The 24,173-nt window shown below is 35.4% G+C and overlaps 1 protein-coding gene across 4 annotated transcripts; it reads left to right on the forward strand.

Annotated features, from left to right (window-relative positions):
* The first annotated feature begins 1,914 nt into the window (after positions 1 to 1,914).
* LOC114263733 (beta-galactosidase 8) lies at positions 1,915 to 9,860 on the forward strand. Of its 4 annotated transcripts, none has more exons than XM_028204331.2 (19): positions 1,915 to 2,509; positions 2,582 to 2,677; positions 2,794 to 2,906; positions 2,988 to 3,054; positions 3,135 to 3,227; positions 3,366 to 3,509; positions 3,628 to 3,716; positions 3,842 to 3,947; positions 4,077 to 4,164; positions 4,432 to 4,550; positions 5,604 to 5,765; positions 6,749 to 6,951; positions 7,049 to 7,158; positions 7,393 to 7,502; positions 7,627 to 7,740; positions 8,381 to 8,482; positions 8,895 to 9,106; positions 9,179 to 9,515; positions 9,614 to 9,860. In XM_028204331.2, exons 1-19 carry the CDS (start codon positions 2,336 to 2,338, stop codon positions 9,719 to 9,721), a joined length of 2,547 nt encoding a protein of 848 aa, XP_028060132.2. In that variant the 5' UTR covers positions 1,915 to 2,335; the 3' UTR covers positions 9,722 to 9,860. The 4 variants fall into 4 exon arrangements, with proteins under 4 accessions (XP_028060132.2, XP_028060133.2, XP_028060134.2 ...); XM_028204332.2 differs by having other exon boundaries at positions 1,921 to 2,227; XM_028204333.2 differs by having other exon boundaries at positions 1,961 to 2,509; positions 3,028 to 3,054.
* The last annotated feature ends 14,313 nt before the right edge of the window (positions 9,861 to 24,173 follow it).

The raw sequence follows: 24,173 nt of genomic DNA on the forward strand, positions 1-24,173 counted from the left end.
AGAGATATGTGATAAAATAAAAATGTTATACTTATCAGATTAATCTAATTTTTTTTCTATGAACGATATATACTGCGAATTCTACAAATGAACAGTTCGAATTATCAAAACATAACTTTTGGTGACCCTCAAGAAACCGTCAAGTTCTCTCAAATTTAAACTCAACCCTAATTTTAAAAATTAGAAATTAATATTTTTATATAGGCCGAATTCTCATACTCTTACAAATCATTACAAAATTAAATTGAATAGACACATCTATTTATTGAGAGATACTTTATCTTCTATATAAAATGTAAGTTTTTCATTATTTTTCACATATACAACTTTTACTTGTGTTTACAGTACAAGAGAGAATTCAACCACTTGGACATCTACAAACTCAAAATTTTTCACAAACTCAACTTTTATATTTTTCACATAATACACATTTGTTTTTGTCACGCGGACTTCTACAAACTCAAAATTTTTATTAGAAATTTTTCTAGAAAATACATGTGTAGTTGAGATTTATTTTAGAAGTAGGACCCATAATTTAAGAATTGAATTTAGATCATTCATCAAGATACTCGATAAATTCTGGGTTTAAATTTCTTCTTTTTTTTTTTACAATTTTTGCTTGGTTATTTATCGATCAAATCACATTTGTACATCATCAATTTATTTTATATCAGTGGATCTATAACTTTTTAATATCGAATCTCTCACTTTTCTCATTCGCTATGAAACACTATTTTTTTTGTTTGGTTGACAAATCCACAAAAATTTATAAATTCACTATAAATTATTATTTTTCTAATGTCTATTTCCTTTATATTATTATAAAAAATTTCATTTCAAAAATATAATTACAAATATACCACATGTAATGTACATACATGTATACCACTCCTAGTATTAAAAAAAAAAAAAACCACACTTTTAAACTGCACCAAATAGGTTAGGGAAAATTTATTTATTATGTTGGAGTAAATTTTTATTATAATTATAAGGGGTAGAAAATATTTATAAATATTTTTAATAATACATATTTATAAAAATTTTCTAACATTTCATGGGATAATTCCCTTAAAAAAATGATGTATAAATCCCTCTTAAATTTATTTTTTAGATTCAATGATATTGAGCCCTAGTTTGGCAATTATTGTGAGGCTAATAATCATATATGAACAAAAAAAAGCTACAAAAATCATAAAATGCTAAAACACTTGAGTTGGGATGTAAAATTACCAAACTGACTCATATACAAATAAAAAGTCAAAAAATTATCATTTCCAAGTGGAGGGCAATTTTGTCATTTCACTCTGAGAACATCATTTCCAATGCAAAAAAAACCAAAAAAGCCAAAACGAGAAAATCAAACAAACAAAAAAGTCTCAGGCTAAAAAAGTCAAAAAAACCAACTAAAAAAGTCATTACCAAATGAACCCTCATATAATTAATTCGTAGTAATTAAAAAATATACAACAATGATACATCATCCTAAATGAATGAGCTTTAATGACATGAAAAATTAAAAAAAAAAGGGTAAATTAAAAATATACCCTTGAGATTTGCTTAAAAATGAATTGTTTCCTGCAGTTTAGAAAATTACAAATACCTCTCCGTCAGAATTTTTTATTTAACAGAATTAATTGAAAAGTGAAATTTCTAATTGTTCACCTATATAATAATAAAATTATATGAATTATTAATTGAAATAAAATTTTAACATTATTAAAAATTGTTAATTAATTTAATAATTTATTAATAAAAAAGACATATTTGTTATAAAATTAAAAATTTTAACAACATAATATAATTTCTAAAATTATCAGAATAATTTATAATTTAAATAAATTTCAAGAGATATTTTTGTAATTTACCAAAAAAAAAAAAAAAAAAACAAAAACAAAAAACAACACAAACCCAAACATCACTATCACATCCAATTAAAGCTCTAAAACATTTGTTGACGAATATCATGGGATGAGAGAGAGAGAGAGAGAGTGAAGTGAATGAAGGTCAGTGGCACTGGCAACTATTGGTGGAAGACAACGACCACCAGGACGATGACACGCTCGTGAAGCGAGCAGGAGCAGGAAAAGTAGGCGTGTCGTCTCTCCGGCGCACGATAGCTTAGCTCGCTCTTACCGACATTTTGATTCCCTCCAAAGCGCACAAAGTGTTTTCTGTGTTTTTACAAAGCACTCTAACCAACAGGAAAAAATGATCAACCTAAAGCGAAGTAATACATTCTCTTTCAAGGATTTGTTTTACGAAAACAGTTTTTGAAAATTGTTATTCAACAGCAATTGAACAACTCTGCGGAAGCAATTTTTGTTTCTCACCGGCCATGGCTGCGAGAGGGAGAGAGCTTTTTTTTCTTTCGGTTTTGGTAGTCGGCGTTCTTGCTGCAAGGACGTCGTTTGGTGCCAATGTGACATACGATCATCGAGCTCTGCTGATCGATGGAAACCGCAGGGTCTTGATCTCCGGCTCTATTCACTACCCTCGCAGCACTCCCGACGTCAGCTCTCTCTCTCTCTCTCTAAAACTTTCTCTCTCTAAAATTCTCTTATGTAAATCCTCGTTGATGCAGATGTGGTCGGACCTCATTCAGAAATCTAAGGATGGAGGCTTGGATGTGATCGAGACCTACGTTTTCTGGAACTTGCATGAACCGGTTCGAAAACAGGTCTTAGTTTTACATTTTGTCAGCAACCAAACAGGGCATTAAATTAACTCTTGGAGAATATTAGCAAATAAGAATTACTTCAATTGATTACTGATAATTATTGACATTCAATGCAGTATGATTTTGAAGGAGGAAAAGATTTAGTTAAATTTATTAAATTGGTTGCTGAAGCTGGTTTATATGCTCAACTAAGGATTGGTCCTTATGCTTGTGCTGAATGGAACTACGGGTAAAATCTTACACAATTTTGTTGCAATCTATTGTATACAATTCATCAGTGAATTTTGCTTCAGACTCTGTTTTTGAACAGTGGGTTTCCTCTTTGGTTGCATTTCATACCTGGAATTCAGTTTCGAACCGATAACGAGCCATTCAAGGTATTCCCCCTCACTTTGTCCTGCTGTTAAATTTTAAATTGATGGCCTAAATATGCTCATTGGACTTCCTTCTGTTTTAGGCGGAAATGAAGCGATTTACAGCCAAGATTGTGGACATGATGAAGCAAGAAAAACTCTATGCATCCCAAGGTGGACCCATTATCTTATCCCAGGTTAGTTCCATAGTTTTTATGTAGATTTGTCATATATATGCAGCATTGTGTGATTGTGGGTGCTGTGTAGCTTTATCTTAATAATTTTATGATGATTGAGGATTTTGATCGGAGGGAAGTGTTTTGTTTTTGTGATAGATTGAAAACGAATATGGGAACATTGACTCGGCGTATGGATCTGCTGCCAAGACTTATATTAATTGGGCAGCAAGCATGGCTACATCTTTGGATACAGGAGTGCCATGGGTGATGTGCCAGCAAGCAGATGCACCTGATCCTATAGTTAGTCCCTCGATCTTCTCTAAGTTTATTTGTGTAGTTTGTTAACTGCAAAGCGTTGTATTTTGAAGTCAAACATTACCAATATGTTTTTATGAACTTACATGTTGTTTTCTTACAGATCAACACTTGCAATGGATTTTATTGTGACCAATTCACCCCCAATTCCGCCAAGAAACCAAAAATGTGGACTGAGAATTGGACTGGATGGTAAGTGTGTGCTTCGTAGACCCTCACAGTATGCTTTGGATCAGAAGTTGCTAGTATCAATATTCAGGTTTCTTTATTTTAAATGCTTCTATGTTTTCAACCTCTCTGGTTGTCTGGAATGATAGGTTTCTTCCATTTGGCGGTGCTGTTCCCTACAGACCTGTGGAAGACCTTGCTTTTGCTGTGGCACGATTTTTCCAGCGAGGGGGAACCTTCCAGAATTATTATATGGTATCGCAATTGTCTTGAAAGCTATTACACTTTTTATGAGTTTTTATGATTCACACTCTGCTTGAAGTCCGGTTTCAATCAACCAGAATGCTTGCTTATATATTAAATATGTTTTGGTTGCTCTACCAGTACCATGGTGGGACTAATTTTGGCCGGACTTCTGGTGGACCCTTCATTACAACAAGTTATGATTATGATGCTCCAATTGATGAGTATGGTATTATTTTTCTCCCACCTTCAATAATTTAAAATTTTCACTCCCTACTACTGTAAGCCCCTTGAAGTTATGGTACTCAGATGCGAAGTAACAGTGATCAGTTGCATCTTATATGCAACCTAACTGATAACTCCAGCATATGAAATGCTGTAAACCAAAGAAGTCTTAGATGTTTAAATCAACTATAATTCAAGGCTTCTCTTTTTTAATAGTTGAACCTTGACTTCCATCCAAAAAGGCTTCTAACATATTCCCCAAATGTTGCAGGACTTCTTAGACAACCTAAGTGGGGCCATCTAAAAGATCTTCATAAATCTATAAAGCTATGTGAAGAGGCAATGGTGGCCACTGAACCAACAATTACTTCTCTTGGTTCAAATTTGGAGGTACACCAATAATTATCTACTCCTTAACTCTATGATATCTTCAGCAATATGATACTTTTGTAGTGAGCTGAGGGTTTATATGCACAGTTGAGCCACAAAAAAATAAAAAATAAATAAATTCAAGTGTATATAGTGGCTATTGGTTTGAGATTGTTCCAAGAAAAAATGACAAAGTTGCACTAATTGTGGTTTCATGATTTGCTAAGTAGTGTCAAAATCCTGTTATAAATCCGTTGTAAGTTTCGATAAGGCTTGAAGCAAAGTCACTAGTGTCCATCAGATGTTGGGTTGACTGGGACTGCTGCTTTGTTTCACGAACTACTTGCTTAAGTGAAAGATGGGTGGTGTATCCAACAAATTTCACCCAATGTCACATTTCCAGACTTTTTGTTTCCAAGGCCCCTTTTAATAGTTCTGTAATTAATTGTGTTACCATTGGAAGAGAGAAAGCTGCTTATTCTGTTTTCTCTACATGTGTGTTACAATTTCATTATCGTATTATGTATTCTAGGGCTTTGCAAAAAAAAAAAAGCACCATTCAACAACACTCTGTAATAGGTTACACCTCTGCAAAAGCACAATTTTAAATGTTAAAAATTGTTCCTTAAATGAACTGTTTTCTTCCACTTTTGAGCTCCTCTATATGACTAGTTGGGCACGATTTAGTACTTCTCCATGATGAATGTGTATGTTGAATTTTTAATCATGATTGATGAAGCTAGAAAAGTGGACTTTAACTTCCAGGCACTTGAGTTTGAACTTTGTGAATGAGAATTTTCATTTCTTACAAATGAGAATTTTTTTTTAAAGAAAATGCTTGGATCTTCTTGTATGTAGTTTTCATGATCCTTGTGAGTCTTGTTCTATTACTTGCATGATTTTTTGAGTTTTGTGCATATCTGAAGATTGCTGAATTGAGTTGAATTTCTTTCTTCTTCATTTTTTTGTGCATCTATTGATTAACGAAGTTTTATTTTTATAAATCATGCTGTAAACTTTTAAAGATATATAAATATTTTTTGTTTTCTTTGAGATGCATTGTTCCCATTTCAGGCAAGTGTATATAAAGCATCAGGGTTGTGTGCTGCTTTTCTAGCCAATGTGGGTACCCAATCCGACGCAATTGTGAAATTCAATGGCAATTCATATCATTTACCTGCATGGTCTGTGAGCATTTTACCTGACTGCAAAAATGCAGTGCTTAATACTGCAAAGGTCAGCCTACTTAAATTATGTCTCATATTTACGATGCTATTGACTACAAACTCTGTTCAGTACAAGCTTCTTCTATATATACTTGTTGCTTTTAACTTTTTGATTACATTAGCATGTTTTGGAAGTGGGGGCTCCTTTATATATATAAATTAGCTAAAGCAAAATAACTTGCGTTGAAGTTATACTTTTTTTATCCATATCTACCGCATCATATATAGATAGTTTGAAATTTGATCACAATGAGATGCCGTTGCGAAGGGCTTGATGGAACTCTATTTGATATTTTAATTGTTGACTTGTGTTCTTTCCACTTTAAAAAACAAAATAAAATTTTCTGAGGCTTTAAGATTTGTTTTAAAAGTCAATACACTGAAAGAAGGTTTATGAGCTGTAATACCATTGTAGGTTCTGCTATATCAACTTGGGTATTGATTTTGACAATCGAAAAACAAACCAAATATGTAATATAAATAATATATATTTATATATATTGAGGAGACATGGATGAAAAATATCATCAGAACACAAATTTCAATGTTAGTAATAATAAAAATCAATGTAATTCTCTAGAGTAAGTAGATTACATGGATATTTTCCTTAGAGCCTACAGAATAAAAGTAAATTATAAACACCCAAAAGAGAGTATAAAATAAAACCTAAAAATCAAAATTTCAATTTGGACACACTACCTGATATCCACAGGAAGGCCTTAACACAATAATTGTAGAGTCTCTCTCCAGCTTCTCGCACCACAAAACCTACAACAGAGCCATGTAGACAATCTCTTGTGAATCCTTTCAGGTAGAACGTCCTCCCCCGGTCCACCATTCCAACTGTTTACATATATACTCTTTTAGCTTCAATTCTTCGGAGATCACCTAAATTTTGGTTGTTGCTGTTTTCTATAAAATGGTTCTATGAAGATGTGAACTTCTCTTTGTTCCAATAACAACATAACCTAATTTTGTAATTTTCTGTGACAGATTAATTCAGTGACTACAATTCCAAAATTCATACGTCAATCATCAAATGATGATGTTACTACTTCTGAAGCATTCTTGTCGGGCTGGAGTTGGTTTAATGAACCAGTTGGAATCTCAAGTAAAAATGCATTCACAAAACTTGGATTAGCGGAGCAAATAAATACTACAGCTGACCTAAGTGACTATCTGTGGTATTCACTGAGGTATTAAAAATGTGTTGTTTTACTTAGTTGTGATCTGTGAAGCCTTAGAATTTGATGTGTTAGATAATTCAATGATGCTCATGGGTACTGTTTGCAGCACCGACATTCAAGGCGATGAGCCTTTCCTTCAAGATGGATCTCAAACAGTTCTTCATGTGGAATCACTTGGCCATGCCCTTCATGCTTTCATTAATGGCAAACTTGCAGGTGATGAAAAAAGATGGGACATGAGTTTATTGGAGAGTGTTTTTGTTTTTAATTTTAATTTTTTTTTTTGGGTGCTGTTTTTACTCTTTTGGAGGTCAAATTGCTGTTTTTTAATTCTTAATGGTCTGTTTTGTGTGTTCTACTCTCTCTTTTTTTTTTCTTTCCAATTGTACCTCTACTTGTTTAATAAAATCTTACTTTATGAATGTAAAACTGTCAAATGGTTCATTGTAGGGAGTGGAAAAGGCAACAGTGGCAATGCTAAGGTTTCAATGGAGGTTCGCATCACACTCGTCCCTGGAAAGAACATAATCGATCTCTTGAGTTTGACAGTGGGACTTCAGGTTTGACCTTCCTTCCTCATTAAGATTTATGTTAGCATTTATCAAAGAGAAGATTGTTATTTGCATTGATAGTCAAAATATCACTGGGCAATATAACTGATCAAACCATATTAACATTGTCCAGAACTATGGAGCATTTTTTGACAAAAAGGGTGCTGGAGTTACTGGTCCAGTGAAGCTGAAAGGTGTAAATAATGGATCTACCATTGATCTCTCCTCGCAGCAGTGGACATATCAGGTGAGTTTGTTTTAATCTTCAGAATGCCCTTCCATGTTTAATTGCTAAATGGTACTCCCTCAATAGAAATTGTAAAATATAATTTTTAGCATTAGCAGAAGACCCCAAAAATATGGAAGTTTGGCAAATGAAGCAACAAACTTTTACTATTAATTTTAATTGATCAGAATATGTCAGGGGCCAGCCCTTCCCGACACTTGCCTAAGCCCCCAATTTTTACCCTATTTGATCTTTGTCAAAAGGCCCGTAAAAAAAAATCCTCCTTGTCTACAGTCTTGGCCAATTTTTTTATTTTTTTATTTTTTAAAAAAAGAAACCCTCCTTGTCCAAAGGCTTAGCAAAATAATAATAATAATAATAATAATAATAATAATATCATAATTACAAGAATAGACATGCAAGGAAAATGAATTTATTTATTTTTTTAATAAAAAAAATTACAGTTAAAATTTAATGATTAACTGTAAAAGAGCGCCCTTTAAGATTTTGCCTAAGCTCCCCCAAGAGTATTGGGCCGGCCTTGGAGTATATAACCGGAGATTTTCCTGGCTTTGCAAGGATACTAGTTTGAATTTGATTGATGGACTAAATGCAGTAATCTTCAGACTTAGTCTCCCTCATTTTGTCTCTTTCGGTGCAGGTTGGACTCAAAGGTGAAGAATTAGGTCTCTCCAGTGTAGGTTCTTCAGGTTGGGTATCAGAATCCACCTTGCCCAAGAAGCAACCCTTGATTTGGTACACGGTAATTTTTATTTTTTTGACATGAGTACAAGGTCAATACTCTTTCTTTTTAACTTACTGTTAAGGCAAATTAAGGGATTCAAGGCCACAAAAAAAGTTGTAAAAGGCTAAAATTTCATCATGTTGTTTGCTAAAAGTTATGACATAGTTCATCAATTTTTATGTAACTTCAAAAAATTAGATTGGTCCTGGATATTGGTAAATGAGGCACTGTATGTGTACAACAGTCAAATGTTGATATTTACTTGAAACTACGTGATTAACTGAGTTCATGAACGTTCTTACATTGCATTGAATCCTTAGCCTTTAGTTTATTCTAGCTTACTTTCTGATGCTTGTTTGGGAAGATTATTGTGAAAGAAACTGGCACAATCCTTGAGATGCTAACACAGAACAATACTTACTGATATCAGACAAATTTCGATGCCCCTTCTGGCAATGACCCAATTGCACTACACTTCATGGGGATGGGAAAGGGGGAGGCATGGGTGAATGGACAAAGCATTGGACGTTATTGGCCAACTTATACCTCTTCGAATAGTGGTTGCACGGACACCTGCAATTACAGAGGAGCTTATAGATCGCACAAATGCCTCAAGAATTGTGGGAAACCTTCACAGCAACTGTAAATATTGAAATTTTTGCTAGTAATTGTAGTTCTTTTAAGATAATGATTCTGATCTAATTGATCTTGTAGGTACCACATGCCTCGCTCATGGTTACAACCAAGTGGGAACACTCTGGTTTTGTTTGAGGAAATGGGTGGTGATCCAACACAGATATCTTTTGCTGCAAGGCAGATAGAAAGTTTGTGCTCTCACATTTCAGAGTCTCACCCACAACCCGTGGACATGTGGACTTCTGATCAAGAGACAGGAAGGAGATCAGGTCCTATGCTATCACTGGAATGCCCTTTCCCTAATCAGGTTATTTCTTCAATCAATTTTGCAAGCTTCGGAACTCCTCATGGGACTTGTGGAAGTTTTAGCCATGGCCAGTGTAGCAGCGCCACTGCTCTTTCTATTGTACAGAAGGTGCACTTTTGCATACGCTTAGTTTGATAGACTTCATTTTACCTGTGTGACTTTCTGTTTGATCTAATCAACTTATATCTAGCACAAAAATTTTACAGGCTTGCATTGGATCAAAGAGTTGCAGTATTGGAGTGTCAATCGATACATTTGGTGACCCGTGTGTTGGCATGACCAAGAGCTTAGCAGTAGAAGCTTCGTGTACATGAAGAGACCTTGCATTGTAGCATTGGCTGTCTGGGGTGCATGCAAAGCATTGTCCCCAGGTAAATGTACAACCGGGTAAACATTTTAAATGGTTAATAAATTTGAAAATAAAATAAATGGCTGTCTTCTCTTTCGAGAAAAGGGACTATTACTCGGTAGAGATTTGCAGAGCTCAATCTACCAATTCCCATGAAACAATCAACCGAAACACGGCACTAACTGAAAATCAGCTTATGAGATTGTATTTTGTGGGCGAGTCATGCCCTTATTTATTTTATTCAATTCATTCAAATACAAAGCTAACCACACCATCAACAAAATCCCAATACACACTGCTTTGAATGCAGAAATCAAACACAGAACAAAACACACAATACACATGAATGGATTAGATTCTACAAAAATTTATCGGTGACCCACTTTTGAAAAACTTTGTCCATCCATTCATTCTATGTCCAATTCTGTCGCGGATTTTTGCATTTCTAGGCTTATTCTTCAGCTATGCCTGCTTGCTAGGGGTGGGTGCGGGTCGGTTGTGCCCACGAAATCTCCAATCTGCCATCCGTCCGCCAGATTGGCGGATTGAAAAAAATCAATCCGCATCCGTCCGCCAATCCGGTGGATGTGGATTGAGCGGATTGGCGGTTTGGCGGATGGATGCGAATCGGTTTGGCAGTTTAAAATTTTATAAATTTTCAACATAATTCAACTAGTGCACTTCTTCCAAAAAAAAAAAAAAAAAAGTATTACAGTCAATGACTTAAAAAAATATTTAAATCACTGTATGTTTTATCTAAAGAGAGAAAGTTTAAAACTTTAGAATATCATGATCACTGCATGCCTTATCTACATATTACAATCACAGCATGATTTATCCACATAAAGTATTACAATCTGTGGTTCTTAAAATATAATAACAATTCAAACTACCAAAACCATGAACAGAGCAGTAGTAGAGATTGTATGTTTCTGTATTGTTACATCTATATATGTTTTTGAAAATAAAAACCAACCAGCATATATCATATTTTCTATTTATTATTTTTAGAGTTAGATTTAAAAACCAAAAAATACAGATAAATAATACGTTTATTTTTTTCAATTCAAAAAATATATTCAAGTTGAAATTTTTTTTTCAACAGAATATTTAAACTATTTTTCAATTGAAAACACAAACATAATATTTAAACAAATTAAAAAAACAAAGTCTTATAAATTAGTAAGAGTGTTCGTGGTTTGGCGGTTTTGTTGCGGTCAAAGAAATCTTAAATCCGCCATCCGTCCGCCAAATTGGCAGATTTGAGAAAATCAATCCGCAACCGTCCGCTCGTCATCACGCATCCGTCCAAAATGCGGTGGATTAGTTCGGTTCGGTCGATTTTTACAGATCGATATATCCGCTGCTCAGTACTTGCCTTGCCTAACAAAGAAGATGTGTTAATTAGCACTGTTGATAATCCTTGGCAAATTTGAGATGGTCTTTTGAGTCCTCAGGTCGAAGCAAACCCAGACGGTCTCTGGAACCTGCAAGCTTTGCACACAGCTGAATAAAGTGATGGAAGTCTGGTACTTGTCTTTCCCCCCATCAACGGCGTCGGCACCCCTTTCTTGACAGGGCTAACATAGCCCGGCCTGTAAGTCTTCCCCAAAACTCCCTCAACATTTTCTGAGAGCTCGAAAAACTTGAACTATGTTTCCAGGTGAGCAAAAGCATCATCACCAGGTAACTGGTACTTGTGAACACAGTTCTCTTCTTCTCCTATCGGTGCCACCTTCACATCCATCTCCAACAGCCCTGTGACCTTCACTCTCACATTGTTCACATCATCAGTCCTCTCCACCACCATTTTTCTCTCTCCAGTGCTAACCTGGGGACTCCATTCAGTGTCTCCATCTGTGGGGATGCTGACATTGTCGCTGTCCCACCTCACAGTGAGGGCATCAACAGTGTCATCGCACTGAGAGATTCTTTGTGCTGCAAGGATAAGGGAGTGAGTGTCAAACATGACTGAGAGTGCTTGAATCCATGTGAAGTCCCGGGTTCTTCCCTGTGGCCTGGATCCAATGAAATGACCACATCACATCGGAGACAATGGCAAAGTCACTTCCCTTTGCTCCATGGAAATAGAACATTATGCCATCACCGCCCACAAAGCAGCGATTGTAACAAAGAGAGCCATAGCCATTACAGTTGGGCTTCCTCCATGCCAGAAAGATGATATTAATTATGGTCCTTGTTGGTGATAATTACAAATAAAATACCAAAAAATACATATAATAAAAATTACAATAACTATTGAAATGGCTGAGGTGTTGGAAATTCGATCTCTTTAAGAAGATTTAAGCCCTTTGCGGTTAGGCAAAGCCTTATTCCGGTGCAGCAGAAAAAATCTTGACTTATTTTCCCAAGATACAATAGCCCGACTAAGTCGTATGGTTTACCAATACTGCACAATTGGTTGAACCTAAAACTTTATCACATACATCATTTATTTCTTTGCCTGATAATCTCACACAAAAATAATAAAATAACAAACACTTCTTTTTTCTTTTTTCAAGATAAAAGGTTAGCTCAATTTATATGAGAAGAAACTTGGTAGGCAAGAAAAGGGTTCTATTGGAGGAGAGGAAACTTGGTGGGTAAGAAAAAGGTTTTCTTGGAGGAAAAGAAAAGAGAACTTGGAGGGAAAGAAACTTTTCTTAGAGGCAAAGAAATGTGGCTTGGAGAACAAGTTGCTTGGAGCCCAAGCAAATAATATAATCTATAACACAAATAATATTGAAATATCAACTAACATTCTCCTACCTATTTTAAACAACATATGAGATTATTAGGCAAATAAGGATATTATGCATCATGGTAGGTGTGCTCTGCATTGAACCTCCATTAATGAAACAATAATATATACTCCAAAGCCAATAGTGTGCTCAGCATTAAACTATGTCTGCTTAAGGGAAATAAATAATTGTTACACACACATAATATTCCAAGTGTTCATATAAGCTTTAATAGCGAGCACATTACGGCCCTTGTGCGATTCCAAGATTCATGAGTGTGTTTGAGAATTAGCCCAAATCTCATAGGTAGCGGCCTCACTACCAAACTCACATAGGTGAATTTTGTCAAGGGTGCTCTTGTAACTATGACACCCCACTTAATAAGAGCTACAGAAATTCATTAATTTTTTTTTTTTAATAACTCAACCTCTACAACGTTACAGGATAAATGCACTTACATCATAGGGATGGGTAAAAATTAATTTAGTGCATTTCTCACGGCCATCATATGATCGTTCTTCTCATTGAACCCAGTTACAGGATCTCTGGTCCCTGGGTTAAGTATCCTCATACATGGCTCCTTCTATATTCCAATGGGCTTCAACCCCATCCCTCTCGATGTATTCCAAACTCTATCTCTTGCTAAGTCCTTAGTTAATGGATCTGTAGTTAATGAATCTACAAGATTATCACCAAATTTAATATAATCCACATTTATGATGCCATTATTCATATAAGATCTCACAGTACTGTGTTTTCTTTTGATAAATCTGGATTTATCGTTATAATAATAGTTATTAACTCGATCAATTGTTGCGGTGCTATCACAATGAATCAATATAGGTGAAATCGATTTTTCCCAACAATAAATTTCATTTAACAAATCTTTTAACCAATTTGCTTCTTCACTAGTTGTAGCTAAAGCAATAAGCTCAGCCTCCATTATTGAATTAACAATAATGGTTTGTTTTTTCGATTTCCAACTTATAGCACTACCTCCAAAGGTAAGTAAGCAACCAGTGGTTGATAATGAATCACCTGACAAGGTGTTCCAATTGGCATCACTGTAACCTTCAAGTACTACAAGATACTTATTATACAACAAACCATAATTTATAGTACCAGATAAATATTTCATAATCCGCTCAATGGCTAGCCATTGATCACTGCCAGGCTTGCTAGTAAACTTGTTAAGTACTCCAACTGCATAGGCAACGTCAAGTCTAATACAGTCAGTCACATAACGCAAGCTACCAATCATATTAGCATATTCCTTTTGATTAATTACATCCTCATCATTTTCAACAAAAAATAAACGCACATGAGGATCAAAAGAAGTAAGAATATGCTTGCACCTATAAAAATTATTTTTTCTCAAAATTTTCTCAACGTAATGAGACTGATAAAAAAATATACCATCGTAGGTTTTGGTAATTTTCATTCCCAATATATAATTAGTCTCACCAAGACCTTTCACATCAAAATGGCTACTAAACATATTTTTAGTTTCCACAATGATATGCAAATTAGAGCCAAATATAAGTAAATCATCCACATAGAGGCTAATAATGACATGTGAATTTTCTGCAGATTTATAGTAGATGCATTTATCACATTCATTAGTTTTATAGTCATTCTCAATCATGCAGAAATCAAATTTCTCATGCCACTGTTTAGTGGCCTATTTTAAGCCATATAGGGATTTATCTAGCTTGCACACTTTGCTTTCTTGACCGAGTTCTACAAAACTCTCAGGTTAATCCATATAGATTTCTTCATACAGGTCTCCATTTAAAAAGGTTGTTTTAACATCCATTTGATGAATTTTTAGATCATAAATTGTGGCCACTGCAATTAATAATCTAATGGATGTAACTCTAATAACCGGAGAAAATGTATAAAAAAATTCAAGATCTGCTTGTTGTTTAAACCTTTTGTAACAAGCATTGCTTTATATTTATCAATAGTTCCATCCGGTTTAAGTTTTTTTTTCTCAAAACCCATTTACAGCCAATAGTTTTACAACCTGGTGGTAAATCTACTAATACCCAAGTTTTATTGGATAATAATGATTCCATCTCATCATTTACAACCTCGTTAAAAAAAAAAAAAAACAGAGTCAGGAGATGCCAAAGCTTCTTGTAAAGTTAATGGAGTTTTTTCCACATTAAAAACATGATAATCAGGGCAAAAATCTTTTTCTAATCTGACTCTTTTACTCCTTCTAGGTTCAAAAACGACAGTGTCTTGGTTTTGTAAAAGAGGAGTAGAGGAACCGGTTTCAAATAAAATATTTTTTTGATAATTTTGACTCCCATCATTTTTAGATTTAAAAGGAAAATTTTCTTCATGAAAAATTGCATTACCTAATTTAAAAATTATTTTGTTTTCAATATCAAAAAATCTATAGGCTGTACTATTTGTTGCATATCCAAGAAAATCATAAGTGACATCTTTCACACTTAATTTAGGTCTTTTAGGATCCACAAGTCTAATAAAAGTTAGATAACCCAAAACCCTCAAATATCCCAAATTTGGCTTATGCCATTTCTACAACTCCAAAGGTGTAACTTTTGTTTTTTTTATGTGACACTCTATTCATAACATAACTTGCAGTTAAAATTGCTTCTCCCCGCAAATTTGAAGGAGCACCTGCTTCAATTAGCATAGCATTTATTAAATTAGTTAAAATTCTACTTTTCCTTTCTATTACACCATTAGATGCAGGTGAATATGGTGGAGTAGTTTCATGGATTATTCCCAAAGACTGAGCAAACGAATTGAATTCAAAAGATTCATACTCCCAACCTCTATTACTTCTATATTTTTTAATTTGTTTTTTACTGAATTGATTTTCAACTTCAAGAAAAAATTCTTTAAATTTTTTAAAAACATCACTTTTATTTTTTAACAAGTATACATAAGTGTATTTTGAATAATCATTAATAAAAGTGATAAAATATCTATTTCTACCACGTGTTAAAATTCCTTCAACTTCACATAAATCAGTGTGAATTAATTCTAGCAATTCCATATTTCTCACCACACTTTTATGAGGCCTTTTAGTTATTTTTGCTTGACTGCAAACTTCACATTTCTCAAAATTATTTGTTAGTCTAAGAATTAATCCTAAACTACTCATGACTCCCACATATCGGCTATTAATATGAGACGAGCAAGCCAAAAATTCATAGAAGACAACATATAAACAGAAACATGTACTTTCTTATTCTCAACATTTAATTTAAACATTCCATCACATGCATATCGTTTTCCCACAAATATGCCTTTTTTAGTGATTACATATTGGTCAGATTCAATAGTCTGTTTGAAACCAGTTTTGTTGAGCAAATAACTCGACATCAAATTTTTCCTCATGGACGGTGTGTACAACACATCTTTTAAAACAAGCACACGTCCAGAGGAAAATTTCAGCTCAACATCCCCACGCTCGAGCACCTCGGATAAATTGGAGTCACCAAGCATAACAGTCCTCTCCTTATTAAAATGAGTAAAATCTTTGAACAAATCTTTATCATAGTAGACGTGCCTATTGGCACCAGAGTCTGCCCACCATCCTTTCACAGATTGAACCATAAAAATATTTGTAATCATAGCCACAAATGGTTCCTCAATAACATTAGCCTATGGTCGAGACTGTTGTTTTCGAAATTTGCAAGTTCGAGTGATATGCCCACTTTTGCCACACACAAAACATGTCACATCTGTCAGATCTTGTGAGGGGGTTCTTGGTTCTATTTCTTTTTCCTTGAGTAATTTTTATTATGTGGCCTTCCAGTATTTTTCCAGATTTTCTTAACTGGCTTCAAGTGACTATTTTTATACAATCAACCTTTAGGTAAAGTATTTCCAAAATTTAAATTTGCCTTTGCAATGGAATACTTTTGTGTCATAAGCGCATCTTGTCCTCGTGCTTCTTCCTCCACCCGAATCCGTGTGATTAGAGTCTCCAAGGACGTCTCTTTTTGCTTATGACGCATTGACTTCTGAAACTCCTTCCAAGATGATGGCAGTTTTTCAATAATACATGCCACAACAAGATTGGCTCCAATTTTGATGTTTTCAGATCTAACTTCAGCCACTAGCATCTGAAAATCTTGAACTTGCTCCACCACTGATTTTCCATTTATCATGTGATAGCAGAAAAAACGGCTTGCATCATATTTTTTAGCGCCTACCTTTTCAGTGTCATATTTATTCTGCAAGGCTTTCCAAATTTTCTTAGCAGTGGTGTAAGTAGTATCATAATAATCATAAAATTGATTCGAAATACAATTCAAAAGATAATACCGACATTTATACCCATCTGTGTTGTATTTCTCAATTTTTTAAGATAAGTGGCATACTCCTCATCGGTCATCTCTTTAGTGGGGACTTTGTTCAGATTTTTCTTAGTCAGGATATAGGCCATCTTGAGGAGACTGAGGTAGAAAAGCACCTTGCTATCTCTTGAAATGGGCTCCCTTGAACCGAAAGGGCTTGTTAAGATCACTGGTATTCTCGTTGAGCTTCTCTTATACTGGCTCCCTGAATTTTACTGTTTGAATCTCCTTCAAATTGTTGGTGATAATTACAAATAAAATACCAGAAAATACAAATAATAAAAATTATAATAACTATTGAAATGATTGAGGTGCGGGAAATTCGATCTCTTTAAGGAGATTCAAGCCCGCTGTGGCTAGGCAAAGCCTCACACCGGTGTAGCAGAAAAAACCTTGACTTGTCCCCCTAAGATACAACATCCCGACTAAGTCGTATGGTTCACCAATACTACACAATTGATTGAACCCAAAATTTCATCACATACATCCTTTATTTCTTTGTCTGATAATCTCACACAAAAATAATAAAATAATAAACACTTTGTAGCTTGCTTTTCGTGCTCCTTTCGGATACGATAGCCCTATAGTTCAGACTCCCGTGGTTCTAAATTTGATTCCACAAGTACAATGTGAAATAGATAAACACAAAAGAGTCCAAGTTTGTCAAATCTTTTGGAAAATCAATTTTGAATCAAAATGCCAAAAATGAATTGCTTTGCCAGATTACAGAGTCGCCACCTAAAAGATTTTGGAAAATTTAAGAAACCCGTGACTCGTGCAAAAGGCCACGTGTCCGTCATCATGAAAGTGTCTTGGCTTCGGAACTTAGGTACGAGAGAGGAAGGTCATGAATTGAGCATCCTACTTGCCCGATCAAAGAACGGCATCTACTAATCACGATGTGATTCTTATTTACATTATATGCTCTTGTTTCGATTATTTAGGCTAACTTACTATGTGACGCACACAAGTATAGACTAATTTGTAAAAATTGGAACACTTTGATTTCATGTCTGTTTGAAAATCGGTTTGAATATGTACTACTTGAAAAAGTGATACCACATGTATATTACTCAAATTATTCCAATTTAAGCAATTAGCCTTCATCCATAGGCATTAATACAGTTATATCAATTAAGCACTTAGTCTCATGGTAATCATGCTTGACATGGAAACAATCACACGCATACGATATGCTAAAGCAATAAGTGCTCACCTAGTACTCCAAGGCAAGCCAAAAGAAATAAAAGAGTTAAAAAAAATGCATGATCCTACGGATGCAAAATGACTCATGCAACGCATGCAACATTAATTAGTAGGCTCGGCTACTAGCATGACATGTGAATTACTTTGATAGCATGCAATTTAAGCACGTTTTAAAAGAAGCAATAAACGATAATGCTTGTTAGAATGATGAGCCGAACTCTCTGCATGCGAAACAAGTGGATGAAAATCATGGAAAATGCTAAAAGAAATATGATGTTCTATGCTATCCATCATAAGCGAGTAAATAAATGGAAGAAAGATGTGAGGTTGGAAGACATACACATTATTGCAATTTGTCCTTGCGCAGTAGGGTCCGAATAAATGCCCTAGCTAAATGAAATTACAAACCAAATGAAATTAACTATTACAAACCAAATGAAATTAACTACACTAGCTATTACAGACCAAATGAAATTAACTAACTATTATAAACCAAATGAAATTAGTTACAGTAGCTAATTAAATGATTACATCACAAAATTAATTACTCTAACTAATTAATTATAACACAAAATGAACTAGCAACTCTATTTAATTAATTACAACACAAATATAATAATACAAAGGACTAACTACGTAGCTACACTTATAGAATTAATTAAGCAAAGTAATTTAAGTACTCTAACTAATCAGCCCCAAGAAGTAAGGAATGCTCATGCATGAAGGCCGTTTTCACCCGAAATTGCCTCTGTTTTACTGCCAAAAGGGTTCTGTTTTGCAGTTAGAAAATTGCATTATTTTCACTTCAACCTTTGCTCTATTCTACAGGAAAAATGGTATTGCCTGGCTGAAAAAAGTGGTCGATCGGCCAGAAGTAGTGGACGACCGTACAGTTAAGTGGCCGGCCGGCCACTAATTTTGGGTTTCTGCCTTGCTGTAACAGATAACAAACAAAGCACAAACAGAGCATTTTTAGGAGATGTTTGTCCACCCTGCCTCTCCTTATCATCAAACAACTCAAATGAAGGGTAGGCTTGATTCGCAAGCCATCAATCGAAGCAAATTTATTGCGTGATGACTTATGAACTAAGGGATACAATCTTAATAAATGCAACTAAAGACAAACAAGAACCTTTCCCCTATCATGGAATTTGATCAAGGGAAGTGGTTGACCTTGAATCTCGAATCATTTTTGTCACGACCCGAACCCGCCCCTATGGGTTTAGCATCGTAACCAGCCAGTAATCCTTGAATTACCAAAGGCATCTTGACATAATAGCATATAGTAGGGGCTGCAGAAGAAAATATACTAAACATACAAAGTCCATAGAGTTGTGCAGACATACGTAGAACAGAAAACTTAAAACTTTTTATAGGCTTATGAATGGCGATATAAATACAATATTTCCACATCACTCCAAGTACACGTTATTAGAAATCTTGTCCAAATGCAACATGGTATAAACATAGTCTAATATGATTACAAAAATAGCCACGAAACTTGACTTCATCCGGAATCTCCTCGGGAGGCGCAAAGGTTGGCTGATAAAACTGAAACATAGGCCGTCAACTCTGGGCCTGGTCCTATGCCTGCTCACCTACATACATAATATAAATAGTGAGCGATCGCCCAGTGAATAATAACAGAGTAAAGATTTTACTAAATGATGTCCATACTGAAATAAAGTCTTGTACATAATCGGATGTCATAGCAGAGTAGATTCATTGGCGTGGTTACATTTGTATTCAGAACTTAAACATATATCATATCATAGTACGTGGCATATCCATTAGTATTAACAAATTCGATGACCCACAATGGACTGCCATGAAGGCTTTCTGATGACCCATAAAGGGACCTGATGACCCATAAAGGGACCTAATGACCCGTAAAGGGACATGATGACCCATGAAGGGACCCGATGACCCATGAAGGGACGCATATCATATGATGCTAAGGATGCCATGAATAACTTTTAGAATTTTGAGCAATCATTCATTCATTCAAAACATAACATTTCAGAAAACTGATCATTTCACATCATTAGAAAATAATTAAAGTCAAACATAACTTTACAGAGTTATTACTCACAAATAACTGGTAGCTCCGAATAGACGGCGAAGCGGGCAACTCATTTATTCTAAGGCGCGTGACCTACATAACATGGCAGATTCATACATTGAATACATACGCTCAGATTGTACATAACATATTTCATTTGTTCTTAGTGTGTTTCTAGCCTTTAACCTCATATGGGGTCTTAAACATGGCCTAGGATGGAATGAGGATGCTAGAATGCACTTGAAAATATTTTTCAAAACTTGCTGAAAGTAGGGTCCACGCTAGAGCGTGGTTTCCCTCGCTCAAGCGGACATCCAAAAAGTGAGGCTTCGCTCGAGCACGACTTTCCTCGCTCGAGCGGACTGTAAACTTTGAAAAAGTACTGGTTGCTTGAATTTCACGCTCGACGGATGCTTGATCTCCCCTCGAGCGTGAGACTTAGTCCCTCGCTCGAGCGTGATTTCTGTCGCTCGAGCGTGCTGCAAAACATGCAAACTTCTGGGTACATGCATTTCACACTCGAGCAAGAATTAGGTCGCTCGAGCAGAAGTGCACGCACTCAGAGTGCTCGCTCGAGCGTGAAATCCCACGCTTGAGCGTGGATGCAAATTATGAAATTTCCAGATTTAATCTCCAAGCTCAAACTCAATCTTTAAAGCATCAAACTCGATTGTTCTAGGCCAAAACTTGAGGAAATGCATGAAAGCCCTTGAAACAACATGAATTAAAGATCGTTTCAAGAAATCATGGTCCAATGGCTTGCCAATAATGCAAAATTCAACTAAAAGTTTATGAATGATCCAAGAACATGACATGCATGAATTTCTTTGGCTTTAAGCTTCTCAAAACATGATCAAATGCTACAAAACAACTTGAAACTTGATGACTTCCCAAAATTAAAGTGAATTCAAGACATGTATAAGGGGATTCTTGAAAATCATACTCAAAACATGGGAATTTATGCATGCATGTATGGAATGATTTGACTTCCTTCATTCCTAGCTCAAATCCTACATTAATCAAGTTAAACCTCTAGAACTCATGCCCTACACATCATGATTGTACATTCCAAGTGTTGAATTCTTACCTAGGATTGTCAAGGTGAGATCTAGAAACTTGATTCTTGAATCTCTAAGTTCAATTCTTCCTCCTCCTAGCAATTTCCCTTGGTTGAGCACAATTTTGATCTCAATTTTCCTTCCTTCTCTCTCTCGCTTTTCCATGTTTTTGCTTGTAGGCTCAAGAGTGTGTGTTGAATGAATGAAAGAAAAGATGAGTGGAGGCTATAAGTGTCTTATATAGGGTTGGTTAAGAGTTGGTTAATTAATTGACATTAATTATTCTAATTTAATCATTCTGAACCAAATTTCAAGTAAACCTACCATAAAATTCTAAAAATTCTAATTAACACATAAATCAGGTCAATTCCTGAATCGGATGCTGATAAGGCCATCAATTCGCAAACCGAAACAAAACATAAACACAAAATGATGCAATGCACATGTAATTAACTCAGGATTTCCTCTTAATTACTTGTTAGGCACACTTAAGCATTAATTAATGCTAATCATGGGTTGGGGTTGTTACAATTTTTATCACTAGTTAGTATGAAATGTTTCAAGACTCAATGAGTTCAATTAACGTCTGATTGAACCCAAACCATTTTATTATCTTGCTCTATTTTATTTCAATTTTATTACTCCATTTCATTACCCTTCCATTCATTAATTAATTAAGTCCAAAATGAGCATTAAGTCCACTAAAGGAGGGAATTGTCAAACAAAGGGTTGTTTTGGGCATGAGAGAGATGTCGTGTCGTTGGTAATGAACATTCGAAGAGATTAAACCATTAAGCACAACAATCTTTATCTCAAGCTTAAACAAACAATCAGTTTGAAACGACTCTCAAAGAAAAGAAGAAGCCAAGAAATGAGAGGAGTACAGAGATGATTAGAGATGAACACAAGTATGGAAAGCTTAAAATAAATGCTATCAACTCAAATAGATTAGTGTCTAAGGCCTAAAACACCAATCCTATGAGGATCATTACACTACAAGTATGCAATACAAAGCATAAATGACATGAACAACTTAAAATAGTCCTAAGATAGGCAAAAATAGCACTGAAATTAAGCTAAAAATTCTACAAAAGCAAACTAAAATAATAGAGCAATTAAGCTAGTAAACAAACCAAAGGAGGGAAGGCTAACCCCTCCATTTTTGGGACTTCAAAACCACATTTTAGCCTCTGAAAAACCTCTAAAATTCAGTGGTAAAAAGCTCAAAAAGAGTTATGAAAAGATAGGAAACACAAGAGTAAAGGCCAGGAAGCAATATTCAAAGAAGGGTGGTCAACCCCTCTACCTTTAATGGCCTTAAACCACAAGTTTCAGCCCATCAACACAGGTGAAAAATGGCCTCAAAATAGTAAGAAAAGATAGTAAACAAATAGAGAAAAGAAGATAGGAATTATACCTCTTGAAGAAGAGTAATCATTTTGAAATATAAACCACCAATTCCACACCCTCAAAAGCTAAAATGCAAGCTCAATAACCTTAGCAAAGGACCTTCAATATTTGGTTTGGAGTGTCTAGGCAAAGGGTATAGAAGTTGCAAGGGAGAGAGAGAAATATTTTTTAGACTTTGCGCCACAAATTTTTTCTAACCTAATTTTTGAGAGGGAGTCATCTATATATAGAAATATATGAGACTATCTAAGAAATATCCATACAGACACAACTGGTGCAGTGCATGTATCTCAAAAAATAGCTGGTGCAGTGCATGCATCTCGAAAAACAGCTGGCACAGCTGGCAAAAAGATCTGGATTTTTATACAAGTGGGTGGCAGGCCACTTATAGGGGGCGGCCGTACACTAATAGTGGTCCACCAGCGACTAGTGGGTCTGCGGGTCTCTGGATGGTCAGGCTTGAAAAACTGCTTTTTTGGTCCAAAAACAAGGCACAAGGTTTGTAGGTTTCTAAGGCTCAAAATTGAGGTTTCCTACTGAGGAAATCAAGCATTTGGACAAGCGTGTACATTTTATCATTGGGTGATTAAATCAGTGGCGCTCAAGTCTTAAGGGCGGTAAAAAATAGGGTGTTTACAGTTGCCCCTCTTTGACAGAGCTCAAAGTCATGAAATGACGTGAGTGAATATCAAAACCTAGAGACGACCCATGTTGACAAGGCCGTAAGACTTGGGCAAACAATCAAGATATAAATTAAATTGGTTGAGCTTGAAAGCTGCCTACGTATCCCTTTGCAAGGAATCAAACTAGCATAGTTTTGGGGTCGAATATGGAGTGATATGTATGATGCGATGCAACAAGTGAAAATATAAACGAGCATACTGCTCGAAAATTATGAAAACAAGATTCAAAGCAATGTAACAATTGAAATCAATAAATGAAATCAATCTTAACTATGCTTCCACGCGTAAGAAACAATCCCAACTACACCCCCGTGCAAAAAGGTTAACAAGAGATGAGCCCAAACTACACTTCCGCGTAGAGAGGTGAGAAACAAACCAAACTACACTACCACATAATAGAGTACAAGAATGAACCAAGCTACACTTCTGCATAGTGAGGAATAAGGACAACCAAACTACACCACCATGTAGCACGGTGCTCCTAACTACACTTTTGTGTAGAGAGGAGAACAACAACAACCCAAACTACACTACCGTGTAGAGAGGTAATCCTAACTACACTTCTGCATAGAGAGGATAACAAAAATAAGCCAAACCACACTACTGTGTAGAGCGGTAAAAGAACAAACCAAACTACACCACCGCGTAGAAGGGTACAAGTAACAAGGCTACACTTTCGCGTAGTGAGGTGATCCTAACTACACTTCCGCGTAGTGAGGTGATCCTAACTACACTTCCGCGTAGAGAGGACACAAGCAAACCGAACTACCCGCGCAGTAAGGTACAAGAATGAACCAAGCTACACTTCCGTGTAATGAGGAACAAAACAACCAAGCTACACTTTCACGTAGTGAGGTGATCCTAATTACACTTCCGCATAGAGAGGACAATAGCAAACCAAGCCACCCTACCGC

The sequence above is a fragment of the Camellia sinensis genome, chromosome 14 (assembly GCF_055761805.1).
Source record: "Camellia sinensis isolate YWXY chromosome 14, ASM5576180v1, whole genome shotgun sequence".
Lineage (NCBI taxonomy): Eukaryota > Viridiplantae > Streptophyta > Magnoliopsida > Ericales > Theaceae > Camellia > Camellia sinensis.